Source organism: Monodelphis domestica, chromosome 3, assembly GCF_027887165.1.
Source record: "Monodelphis domestica isolate mMonDom1 chromosome 3, mMonDom1.pri, whole genome shotgun sequence".
Classification (NCBI taxonomy): domain Eukaryota; kingdom Metazoa; phylum Chordata; class Mammalia; order Didelphimorphia; family Didelphidae; genus Monodelphis; species Monodelphis domestica.
The window spans coordinates 501703752-501716559 of record NC_077229.1 but is presented as its reverse complement, the minus strand read 5'-3'; the positions used below and the strand labels follow the sequence as shown (position 1 = coordinate 501716559).

Below are 12808 nucleotides of genomic sequence, written 5' to 3'. Positions count from 1 at the left end.
ACACTTCTTAGAACCTGATGGGGCTCTTTTTTATGTCTTTCCTCTTCTTGCTCTCCTTCTTTTTCTCTTTCCTCCCCTTCTAGGGCAGTCTGTCTCTCTCATCTTACTATTCTACTCTTTAGGCACCAGCCTGTAATGAATGGAGAGCACTGAAGTTGGAGGCAGAAAGACCTGTATTCAAATCCCACCTTGGGTGCTTGCTACCTGTGTGACCATAGTCAAGTTTCTCTGGCTTTGTGTCTTTGTCTCAGTCTCTCAATATCTGTCTTTCTCACCCCTTTGTCTGTAGAAAGAGGGAAGGAAGATAATAGTAATGCCAATTATTGTGAAGATCAAATGTAATATATGCAAATCTTTCAATACCATAGAATATGTCTCACAAGTCTTTGTGCTGGTTTAAAGTTTTATATGTTCATATATGTATATAGCTATAGGATATTAATGATGATAATGACAGCAAGCATTACCATATAAAAGTATAATATAAATGTCAATCATTTCTGATTCTCACACTCTATTTTTTCCTCCCTCTCCTCCTTCTTTCATTTCTCCTCCATAATATGCAAATGAAGCCTACTTTAAAGCAGTTGCTTTGGTTATTTAGTAAAATCTCTTTAATTTTTGATGAACTGCTTGCCTTTTTGTGTGTCTAAAAATAAATGGAAACTTAACTAAAGTTCTTTTCCTCCCCAGAGCCTTTGATTGACTCCCTCCTACAAAGTGGCACCTCAGTCCTCTATCCCCATGTTTCAGTGACCCTTGATATGGAAAAGAGAGACATGAACAGGGATCAGACAGAGATCCCCAACTCTTTCCAATGTTCCGAGAATTTTCCTCAGTCCAGAACTCATAGTGACTACGGGCATACATTTTTAGACAGTAAAGTCTCTCTAGCAGCCCAGTTTCTCTTCTCTGGCTCCTTCCTTTATCGAAAGTCTCTTTTTAAGAAGGGACTTTGGAGAGTAAAAGGGAAGAGAAAAGGGAAACGAGCCGGGAGGAGAGAAAGAGTCAAAGACAGACAGGGAGTTTCAAGCATGAGGGTCACAGAGGCAGGGACACAGACCGACAGCTTAAAAAATGAGCCAACAAACAAAACCCATTCAAGAGCCAGAGAACAACGCTCCAGTTAGCTCCACGCGGAGAGAGGCAGCAGAAGGAGCAGTAAAAAACAAGACGCGTAGGCAGCCAAAACCCAAACCAAAAGAAGCAATTTGGTTACTAGGGGTGGCGGGGATTGGAGGGAACCGAGAGCTGGAGCAAGCGCCGAGGTGGGGCTGCGCGCAGGATTTGGTGGTACACTGCTCGGAGCCGCAATCGTCTCTTCCGTGTCTCTGCTAACAGAGGACATGGTCGAGGCAAGCCAGGTCTGCTCGGGCTACTACAGCCTCAACCACACCTTAGTGGAGACCTTCCAGTGCCCCCGACATGGAGAAGGGGCCACCCTCCTGTACTGCTGCGGCTTCGCCGACCTCAAGTACTGCTGCAGCGAGCCAGGCAGCTACTTCCCGTACAAGTACAGCTACATGTGGAGCCTCAGGTGAGGATGTTGGGAACTGAGGGAGAGGGGAGAAAGGGAAGAGAGGTGCAAGATTTGACTGGGACAGCCGACTGTAGCGCCATTTGCAGCGCCTTCCACTGGGCACCCAGGCACTCACCTCTACTCTTCTTTTCCTTAGCCCTAGAGCCAGAGACACGGCCACCTGTGGAAGCTAACGGGAAAAGCAGGCTGCTTTCTGCACACACCTAGACAGTTCTCTAGCCTTGCATATATCACAGTCTTTGATTTCAGAGGAAAGGTCCTGTCCCCATTTTCATAGTCACTACCTATCTCCCTTCTTATTCTATCGTCGCCCCCATCCCTCTCTTATTCCTTTCCCAGTTCTTATCCTGATCTTCTCTAGACCGATCTCCTTCCCATTCCCTTCCCATATTCATCCTCACCCTCCTCCTCTTTCCCTCCACTTCCCTTCCTCATGCTCCTCACATTCTCAATCTCTTCTCTATCGTCTTCCTCTCATTACCCAGAAAGACCTAGAGACTATCTCCTCCTCAGTATGCCCCTTACTGAGGTGGGGGAAAACTATTTTCTTCTTGAACCTGGGAGACCTGCAAAGTGAAGAATTAAGTTCTTGAGAATCGTGTCTTCTTAGAGAAAGAAAATGGATGAGTATGTGCTCTGATTTTGCCTGTTTCTTTTTTAAATCCTTACCTTCTATCTTAGGATCCATATTGCGTATTTGTTCCATGGCAGAAGAGCAGCAAGGCTTAGACAACTGGGTTTAAATGCCTTGCCCAGGGTCATACAGCTAGAAAGTGTCTGAGGCCAAATTTGAATCCAGGTCCTCCAGTCTCCAAAATCTGGCTCTCTGGCCACTCTATCTCTAACTGTCCTGTGTCTATGTTTTTAAGTTGAGAATGATGAGGGCACAAGAATGGATATCACACATGCACACATACATACATTCAGGATGGGCATTCTTTGCAAGGGTTCTGCTTTCCAGGTTTTCTTCTAACCACTGGAAAGTAGGGATAAAATGAATCAGGCCCATTTGAGGGGCAGAGAAACTGCCCGGAATTTCAACTTCTTAACTCTCCATTTTCAGCCAGGGGATTCAGAAGAGTATTCCTTGCAAGTCAGAATTCAAATTAGTTCCAAGGCAGAAGGGCTAGACAATTGAGGTTAAGTGATTTGTCCAGGGTCACACAGCTAGAACATGTCTGAGGTCATATTTGAACCCAGGACTGCCCATCTTCAGGCCTGGCTCTCTATTCACTGAACTACCCAGCTGCCCTGAAATATAAAATTGGAAAAGGTGGTGAAGTACTAATAAAATGTTTGTTAATTAATGCTATAAGATGCTTTGCTCCTTTATTTCCCCACTTTAAATTGAGTTATTTCTTCAGATGCTCATTTCTTTTCCCCTTCTCTCTTGTCTCTTTCCCATCTTCTTTCCTTCCTCCTTTCTTTTTGCTCCCTCCCTCTTCTTACTTCTCCCTCCCTTCTCTTTTTTCCCCTTCTTCCCTTCCTTCCTTCTGTATTTCCCCTTTATTCTTTCTCTTCTCCCCTCCTTCCCCTTTCCTACCTTTCCTTTCTCTATTTTCTTCCTTCTTTCCTTCCTTCCTTTTCTCCTTCCCTCCCTCCTTCCTTCCTCTTCTTCCTTCCCTTCCCCTTCTCTATTGTCTTCATTTCTTCTTTATTTCTTTTCTTCTCTCTTCTCCATCTCTCCTTCCTTTTCTCTTTTTCTCCCTCCTTCCTTTTTTCCATTCCTAACCCTTGCTCCCCTCTTCTTCCTTCCATTTAGCCTTTTTTCAGATGTTTTGACAATTTCCCTTACATCAGTTCAAATCATCTTTATTAGGATAAAATGGATAATACTACTCAGAAAGTTTGCATGCCATTTCACCTTATTTTTCAATTTTATTTTAGATCTTACATAATGTGTCTTACCTATTGTGAACAAATGATCTCACCTCAGGCAGATTTTTGCTTTTTTCCCTTTCCCATAAAGGAAGTACAACTAAAAAATATGACCATCCTTTTATTTATAAAATGCTTTTTTTCTTCTTTAAAAAGATTTCCCATTTAGTAGTGCATAATAATTTATTCATCTGAGAAAATGCATATTCCTCAGGGTTTATTGAAAATAAAAGTATCCTTTATTTAACCTGGATCGATCTTCTCTTATATGATTTGAGAAGCAGCACCAGCCAAATCCACAGTGACATAAATCACAAATGTTACTTCCATCAGTAATAAAACTGCAATATAAATATATGTGTGTGTGTGTATTTGTTCATTTCAGAAAGGGAGTATTCTCTCAAGTTCAAATTCATAAGGTTTTGGCAGTAAATCAAACAATATGATGATTTCAACTTAAATAGAATGGATTTCTTCACAACCATTGTGCTTTGCCTGGTACAGCAGGCACCATATCACTAGATTCCTCTCATGAAATCAAGTCTCTTGAGTTTCAATTTAGTTTCAAACAAATGTTTGCTGTTCCTACATTGGACATAACAGAAAATTTTATTTTGATCACCAGGGTCCCCAGGAAACTTCAAAGTGCCACACAGAAATGGTTCATCATAAAATATGGAAGCCAATAAATAGCTTCCTAACATCCCCCAATACTGATAAATATTCAGTGGAACCTGTCTAGCAGAATGTTTCATCACCTTTGGCTTCTTTAGGAAAATGTAAAATTGATAAACCAGTAGGTTCCAGTTAATAAACTTGGAGTTGTTGGTGTCATTGTGAAGTTAGGTTTGACTTGGAAATATTATTCTAAGAGCTACCAGAAGCTATACTTGGACTCTATTGCTGCTGGGAGGAAAGGACAGTTCTCTCTACAAGCTGGTGTGGTGGAAAGAGCTCTGAATTCAGAATCAAAAGACTAATGGTTTAGATCTTGGCTCTGCTATTCTCTGTGACCTTTGAGATGTCATTTAACCTCTCTGGGCTTCAGTTTCTCCACTTTGGAAAGAGGGGCTTAAGGTTCCTTTCAGCTCTGATCATCTGACTTTACCTTTTGCAAATGAGGCCCAAATGTGCCCAGATCAGACCATCCTTCATAGTGAGGGAAAGTGAGGTGGAACATTATTAAGAGGTACTGATGTACCCCCACCTGCCCTTATTGCCTAACTTTTGCCTTTGTATAGGTTTCCCCCAGTCCCTGAAATGTACTCTCTCCTTTCTTCTGCCTTGTAGATTTTCTCTCTTTTTTTCTGTCTCTCTGCCTCTAAGATGCAGAAAATGAACTCTCTTCTGAGTAAAGCCTACCCTGACCTCCTTAACACTATTGCCCTCTCTGCAAAACTGCCTTTTATTTCACTACTTTGTGCTTATTCATTTTTTCATTTATGGTGTATATATTATTATACATGCAATTAGAATGTAAGCTTATTGCAAATAGGGATTGTTTCATTCTTTGTACTTGTTATCTCCTGTGCCCAGTACATGGTAGGCATTTAATAACTACACACTGATTGTAATTTCCACTATCTCTAGCAGCTAGAGATAGTACTTATTGCACAGTGCTGATTGTGGTGCAGGAATCTAGTAAATATGGATTAAATTGGATATTTTAGGAATCCCGTGTGGTCACTCTCAGTAGCCCAGCAGAATCTCATATAAATAATGTAATTACAACCAGCATTGAACAGGATGATGTCAAAGGAATGACAGGAGTTAAAAAATGAGGCATCAGAAAAAAAATATGGATGGAATGTTTTGGAAATCTTTACATATACTATCCAAAGTTCATAAGCAAATGTAGAAAGAACTATTCTCCCTCCAAAATACCGATTCTCGCTTTTGAATGTTCCACATGATTTTACTTTTTCTTGATCAAGTTCTCATTTTTAGGTAACTTTCCCCAGTGCTTAGTCCCTGTGATCACTATATATCCACCAGACATCATTTAAATGTCTGTGTGCTGAGTTGGGCACTGTCCAAAGCAACTTCATCAGCTGAGATCATAGATCTTTCTGACCCTTGGAGATGACAGCTAACAGCAGAACTTCTGGGTAGATAAATGTGCCTGGAAGTGCTCAAAAACACAAGAAGAGCACTGAATACTAAAAGAAATGGCAACATGATGACCTAATCTGAAGAGGAAATATTGACACTGAAAATGAAATTAGCCTCTTCCTCACATAGGTCTAGAACAGACTGAAATCTAAGCTGAGGGTAATAGACTAAGGGATCTGGGTCATGTGACTTTCTGGAGCGCAGCAAGTGCTGTTATGTCCCATTAGGAAACAGCAGATGACCATGTTGAGCAAGTTATTCATTTTCAGTGCAAAGTTGCTACCTTTGGATCAGTCACCGGCTAGTTAGTGAATATATGCTTAGTTTGGGGACAAGACTAGTCAATCGGCAAACATTTATTAAATCCTTATATGCCAGGCACTGTACTAGATGCTGGAGATGATAACAATGGTAGGTAATATTTATGCAGCATATACACTGTGCTAAAAGGTTTTACAATTATTATCTCATTTAATCCCCACAAAAATGCTGCAAAATAGGTACTATTATTAGTCCCCATTTTAGAAATGAAGAAACTGAGGTTAAATGATTTGCTTAGGATCACACAGCTAGCTACTAGGTACCTGAGGTTAAATTTGAACTCAAGACACCTTGGTTCTAGGCCAATGGGTCTTATCTGCTTTACCACATAGCTGCCTGAAATAGTGAATGAAACAATCCCTACGCATGAGAAGCTAACAAAAGAAAAGTAGTATATGTATATTTTTATATTTCCTTCTTTAAAATCCTTTTTTTTTCCAACATACTTTTCCCACTTAGAGCATAAAGAACTCAAGTTCATAGACCTGGAAGGGACTCTAGAGGCCAAATAGTCCAATTGTCTTATTCTGTTCAAGGGTATTCAGCTAGGAAAAACCAAATGTGGGATTTGAATTTAGGTGTTCCGTATTCTAGAGCCAGTGCTTTTTCCATGGAACTATTTTTCCTTTATGGGGAAGCAGGCATTATTTCCCAAATGGCTGACTATAGAAATCGGGGACCATAGTACCTTGGCTAACTATAGCAAGTAGGTACAATTTAGTGCATCAAATTATAATCTGAGTATTTTTTCCTTAAAATTCTGGACATGAGTTATTTTTTAAGAGAAAATTCTTCTGTTCCTGACTCTAGGGTATATGGTATACACTTCCAAACCAGACGTTGGAGATCAGGCTAAATAATATTCTTGAGCTTAATTTCTTCAATTTCCTCTTTTACTTTACTTGGATATTTTCTATTTCTCTTCCTTTATAAACATAATATTTTTAAGGTCCAGTGAAGCCAAAGTAAGAAATTATGTTTGTAGAGTAGATACTTTATTTAAAAATTAATTTGTTTATTGGTTATATTAAAATTCCTAGTTATCTCCATCCCCTCCCCATACCAGAGAAGGCATTGATTAACCAAAAATAATGACAACAACAACAAAAAAACTCTCATAAGTATATAAACTATTTCTTTTATGTTTCTGTTTATTGCTTCCTTCTCTGGAGTTGGACATTCACCATTTATTCTTTAAACACTAATTCGATAGCTTTATATATGGTTTTTTCTTGGTTCTATTCATTTTTGCTTTTCCTAATAAAATGTAGATCTTTCCATGTGCTTTTAAAAATTAACCAGCTCATCACTTTTTATATGGAAGTAGTATTCTATCATAACAATATGCTACAACTTGTTCAGTCATTCTCTAATTGATGGACATCCCCTCAATTTTCAGTTCTTTACCACCACAAAGAGATCCACTCTAAATATTTTAGAACAGATAGGTTCTTTTCTTTTTTGCTTTTCCTGATTGCCTAGGGATAGACCCAACAGTGATATTCTAGGGGTCTAGGGGTATACACAGTTTTATAACTCTCAGATTGTTCTTCAAAATGGTTGGATCAGTTCACAATTCCCCCAACAGTGTATGTTTCTACATCCCCTTTAACATTTTTCATTTTGTCCTTTTATCATTTTAATCAATCTTATAGGTGTGAGATGATATAAATGTTTTGATTTGTGTTCCTCTAATCAGTAATGAATTGGAGTATTTTTTTTCATAAAACTATATGTGACTTTTTTTTATCCTCAAACTGTCTATTTTATCCCTTGACCATTTATCAGTTGGGGAATGGCTCATAGTCTTATAAATTTGACAAAGTTCTCTATGTATTTTAGATATGAACCTTTGATATGAGAAACTGTCCATAACCACACACATACACACACACACACACACACACAATTTTTTGCTTTCTTTTTTAATCTTGGCTACATTTGTCTTATTTGTACAAACCCTTTAAAATTTGATGTAATCAAAATTGCCCATCTTACATTTTAATAGTGCTCTCTATCTCTTGTTTATTCATCGATTCTTTTCCTATCCATCAATCTTATAGATAATATGTTCCCTGTTTTTCTAATTTGCTTATAATAGCTCCTTTTATGTTTAGGTTATGTATCCATTTTTATCTTATCAAAGTAATTGGCATGAGATATTGACCTATACTAATTTCTGCAAAATGACCTTCTAGTTTTCCCAATTATATTTTATAAAATAGTGAATTCTTATCCCTAAAAGTTGTATCTTTACTTTTGTCAGTGTAAGGTTACTAAAGTCTTTTACTACTGTTTGTTGTATATCTATTCTGTCCCATTGATCTACCTTTCTATTTCTTAGGGAGTACCAGATAGTTTTGATTACTGCTTTATTAATACAGTTTAAAATATAATACTATTAGATTTCCTTCCTTTCTTTTTTTAAATGAATTCCTTTGATATTCTTGACCTTTTGTTCTCCTAGTTCAAAAAATATGTTTTCTAGTAATGTAATTAGAATAGCATTGAATAAGTAGATTAGATTTTTTTTTTAGCCCTAGGATTGCCATCATTGGCTCTGCCCACCCATGAACAATTGATATTTCTCCAGTTATTTAAATCTGACTTTATTTTGTAAAAAGAGTTTTATAATTATGTTCATATAATTCCCGAATTTCTTTTGGCAGGTATACTGCCAGGAATTTTATTCTGTCTGTGATTATTTTAAATGGATCTCTCTCTCTCTCTCTTCTTGCAGGTCTTTGTTATTAATACATATAGAAATGCTAATGGTTTCTCTGAATTTCCTTTATAGCCTGCTACTTTGCTGAAATAATTGATAATTTCAACTAAATTTTCACTTTAATCTCTAGGATTTTTCACATATGTCATATCATCTGCAAAAATGGATAGTTTTATTACCTCGTTGTGCATTTCTTTTTCTTCCATTATTACTAGATATCTTGCTTGTTAAGACCAAAAGATCATAAGTTTGGAGCTGAAATGGATCTTAGAAGGCACCAATGACCCTTAAAGATGAGGGAACTGAATTCCAAATGATTTGCCTGAGGTAGTTAGCAAAAGAAATGGACTTCAAACTTGAATTCTTTTATTCCAAGCAAACTCTTCATTTTGCTATACTGTACCTAGCATTATCATCCTTATTTTACCTCCAAAAGGAAATCCTCGTGTTGATATTTGCCTCCAGGTAGTCAGCAAGCACATCCTCATTTTCAGAGAAAACAAACATTTACCTATTTGTATTATTTCACTGTGGCAACTTGGCCCAATCACTAGAGTTGCTGTTCAATTGTGTCTGACTCTATTTTTTTAATGTTTTCTTTTTAAACCCTTACCTTCTGTCTTAGAATAAGGAGAAATAGATCTTGCCCTCAAAGGAGCTTGCATCCTCCTGAGTTTATCTCCTGGGTACATAGACCGTGTTTCTAGATAAGTTAATGTGTGATGATATAAGGGGGAATATTAGCCTTTCTGGTAGTCAGACCAGATGTTCTCTGTCTGTTCCAGTCCAGTACCTGTGATTTGTTTTGTTTTCTCTTCTCCCCCTCAGCATTGGTGCCTTGATTGGACTGGGAATTGCTGCCCTTGTTTTACTTGCCTTTGTCATCAGCGTCTGTGTCCTTTGCTACTTATTTCTTCATTCAAAACCTCAGAAATTAGACACGGGACTCAAACTCCAACACCTGGAGGCTTCTTCAGGAGAAGGTAATTAGCAGCCATTATTGTGACAATGTGTTTATGCTGTCTCTAAATAAGAAGAGCCCTGAGCTAGTAGCAAGTCAGGCTGTTACCACCAAGCTTCTAGCTTTTAAATTCCAAATTATCCTAAATTTGCAAATCCCACATTGGATGAGGTTTTCATGATAGAATAGCTTTGGGAAGTTTTCTTAAAGAAGTGATGCCAAGCAGAGAGAGTTCCCAGGAAAAAGAAAATGTTGTTCCCAACAAAGCACGTGATGTCTGATACAGGACATATATCTCTATAAGAGGGGCTATCACTTCTGATTGTCTGAAATTACTTTGTCTGAGACAAGTCAGAGAATCAGATGAACAGAACAATCAGAGGCCTGATACCTAGATTTCAGGGCTGTGGCTTTACTCTTACTATAGTGTGGTAAATCAGCTCTGAGTGAATTAGCATTTTATGAGTGCCTACTGTGTGTGTGTGAGGGCATGGGGCACTACCAGAGGCTGGAAGGATAAGCAAAAAAAAAAAAAACCATGAAAAATGTGATGTCTGCACCAGTGAAGGCTGTAATCTAATGGAAGGTACAGATATTTGTATCGATGGGCAAATTCATATGCTTATGTGGTTGTTATGTGACTGGGAAATAGAGACATTTCCATAGGCCATGAATAAAAAAAAATCAATCTTAATTCTTTATAGTTGCATGTTTTGTGTGTGCACACAATAGGTGTGCTTATATATTTATGCCTTAAGGAGCAATATCTTTTCACTAAGCTCTCCTTTTTCCTTCCTCAAAATAATATCAAGAATCCAAGAACTCCCAATATTATTATATATATATATTATCTTGGGAGAATATATTATCTCCCAAGTCATTGGTAACACAACTGGTTAATTGTTGTCCTTTGTACTGGAAGGGGACCAAAAGGACATCACTATTTCAGGTCAATGTACTGTGGGATCAACTGACAATGACTGATCAGACCAATATGAGCTCAGAAGGCTCTACAGATCAGGCACAAATAGTCCAAATAAGCATTTGGGTAGAGATGCTCCCAAATTTGCATATCTTTTGTTTCTTTTGTGCTCCTGAAATTCTGCTTTGCTCTTAGAACACACCATCATGTGCCAGTGTCTCCCAGGTTTTATAATCAATACCAAAGTTTTTCAGAGAGACCTTGAAAATGTATTTGTATAGCTTCTTCTGACTCCAAGTAAGCACCTTGTCTTATGTGAGTTCTCTGGAAAAAAGTCTTTTAAGCATTCAAATAACAAGGCCAGCCCATCATAGTTTCGATCTCTGCAGTAGAACTTTAATGCTTGGCAGTTTAGCTGGAGAAAGGACCTTAGCATCTAGCATCTTATTTTGCCAGGTGATCTTCAGAATCTCCTGAAGACAATTCAAATGGAATGCAAACTAAATGCAAACTAAAATGGAAGAAAATTATTAAAAGTTTAAAGCATAGCAAAATAACATTACACAGTTAAAGAACTGTGTAAGTTCTTTAAAGAACTGTATAAAGAGCATTATACATGATGTTGAAACACTAAGGGAATTTCATCTAGTCCAAATCCTTATTATTCTCTACTGGTGTGACAAAGTCTCTGGGCCCATTTCCTCATCTTTAAAATAATAGCAGTGTAGTATAGTAGAATGATCATTAGCACTAGAATCAGAAGTCCTGGATTCAAATTCAGTCTTTGATATTTGCTGCTTGTGTGACCTTGGACAAATCACTTAGCTTTTTATGGGCACTCAGTTTCCTCACATGTAAAATAAAAAGGCCTCTGAGATTCTTCTAGCTTATAAGCTATTTATTTAATGCTTTGAGGTTTATAAAGATGATGTTTATGATTTACAATCTCTAGCTCCACATCTTATGATATTATATTATAGATAAGCACTGGGAGGGGTTAGTGCCTTGCCCATGATACATTAGGGGTAGAAATGTGCAATTAGAATTAGTTACCCTAAAAACTATGATCCCCAGGAAAACTATGATCCCCAGAAAAACTACAATTACCAGCACCCTACTCACTTCCTGTGGTGATGTGCTGACATAGACAGGATATAAATTGGATGGAATTCCATGTCTCAGTCTCTTTCCTTCTTGTGGTGGCTTTGGTGGAGATTTTTAAGTAGGTAGAAAAACTAGTCACATGGTTCCATTTTGTCAGATAATAAACTTTATAAAAATAATACTTGAAGCATTGGACATTAATTTAAATCCTACATTTATGGTGACCAGAAATGGGGTTCAGAACCCTTAATTCTTTCTGAGTAGACTAGTTTAAAAAGAAACCATGTTTTTCCGGCTCTCCACCCCCACCTCCAACTCTCTTTGGAGTTTTCCTGGTGTTGCTGCTGTCACCTGTTGCTGCCAATCCTGCTTCCTGCTGCTAACTCCCTGGGTGGTTCCAGCTGCCTGCTGCTGCCAATATTACAAGCTCCTGCTACTGCTGCTGTTGCTGTTGCTGCCGACAAGCTGGGATTCCTTGGAGCTGTTCTCCAAACAAGCTGGGAAAGTAGAAATCACTTTTTCCCTTACATTGCCAACACCTAAGTGCTTGCTCACTGCTTACCTTGGAAGCCCGGTGTGTTTCCATTAGGCACTAATTAGCTTCCTAATGGCTTTTTACCTGAGGAGAGATTCTACCCTCTTAACTCCTTGTTCACATGGCAGGGGAAGCAAGCTGCTCCCTGATGTTTTTACCCAAAGAGGGGAGAGGAAGGAAGGTTACTCTTCCAAACAGGAAGTAGAATTGCAAGCATGGCCCACTCTATGAAAGAGCAGTACATTACCTATCTCAAACAGCTCCCAGTTTTAGGATTTTTTTTCCTCTTACCATTCTTGGGTGCACTGGTCCTTGTGATTAGCTTGGGTAATCCTACAATTCATGGGGGATATTCATCTCGTTATACCTCCTTGCCATTCTGGCCTGCCCAATCTCTACAAGACATCCAATATGGGATTCCTCCACACTATTTTCAGTGTGGCATTCTCCTTCAATATGGGAGATCCCAGTATGACCAAAAGGAACCTAGATGGATAATGATACTGGGGAGTGGAAGGAACCTTAAAGAGTCTGGAGGTGAATGTTTTTGCAGACTCCATTGTTTTATGGAAATCTCTGTATTGGAATTGGAAAAAAAGACGTTTTGGATTCAATGCCTGTTTCCTGTCACATATATTATATTTGCTGATTTCTTGTTTTAATATTTTATTTTGTTTGCTAAGTTCTGTTACACTATGTCATTTTAAGCT

At 38.3% G+C, this 12808-nt stretch overlaps 1 protein-coding gene across 1 annotated transcript; it reads left to right on the top strand.

Annotated features, from left to right (window-relative positions):
- Window positions 1-1202: 1202 nt before the first annotated feature.
- On the top strand, window positions 1203-9791 carry SHISAL2B (shisa like 2B). Its single transcript, XM_007486385.2, has 2 exons — window positions 1203-1537; window positions 9405-9791. Exons 1-2 carry the CDS (start codon window positions 1347-1349, stop codon window positions 9565-9567), a joined length of 354 nt encoding a protein of 117 aa, XP_007486447.2. The 5' UTR covers window positions 1203-1346; the 3' UTR covers window positions 9568-9791.
- Window positions 9792-12808: the final 3017 nt, after the last annotated feature.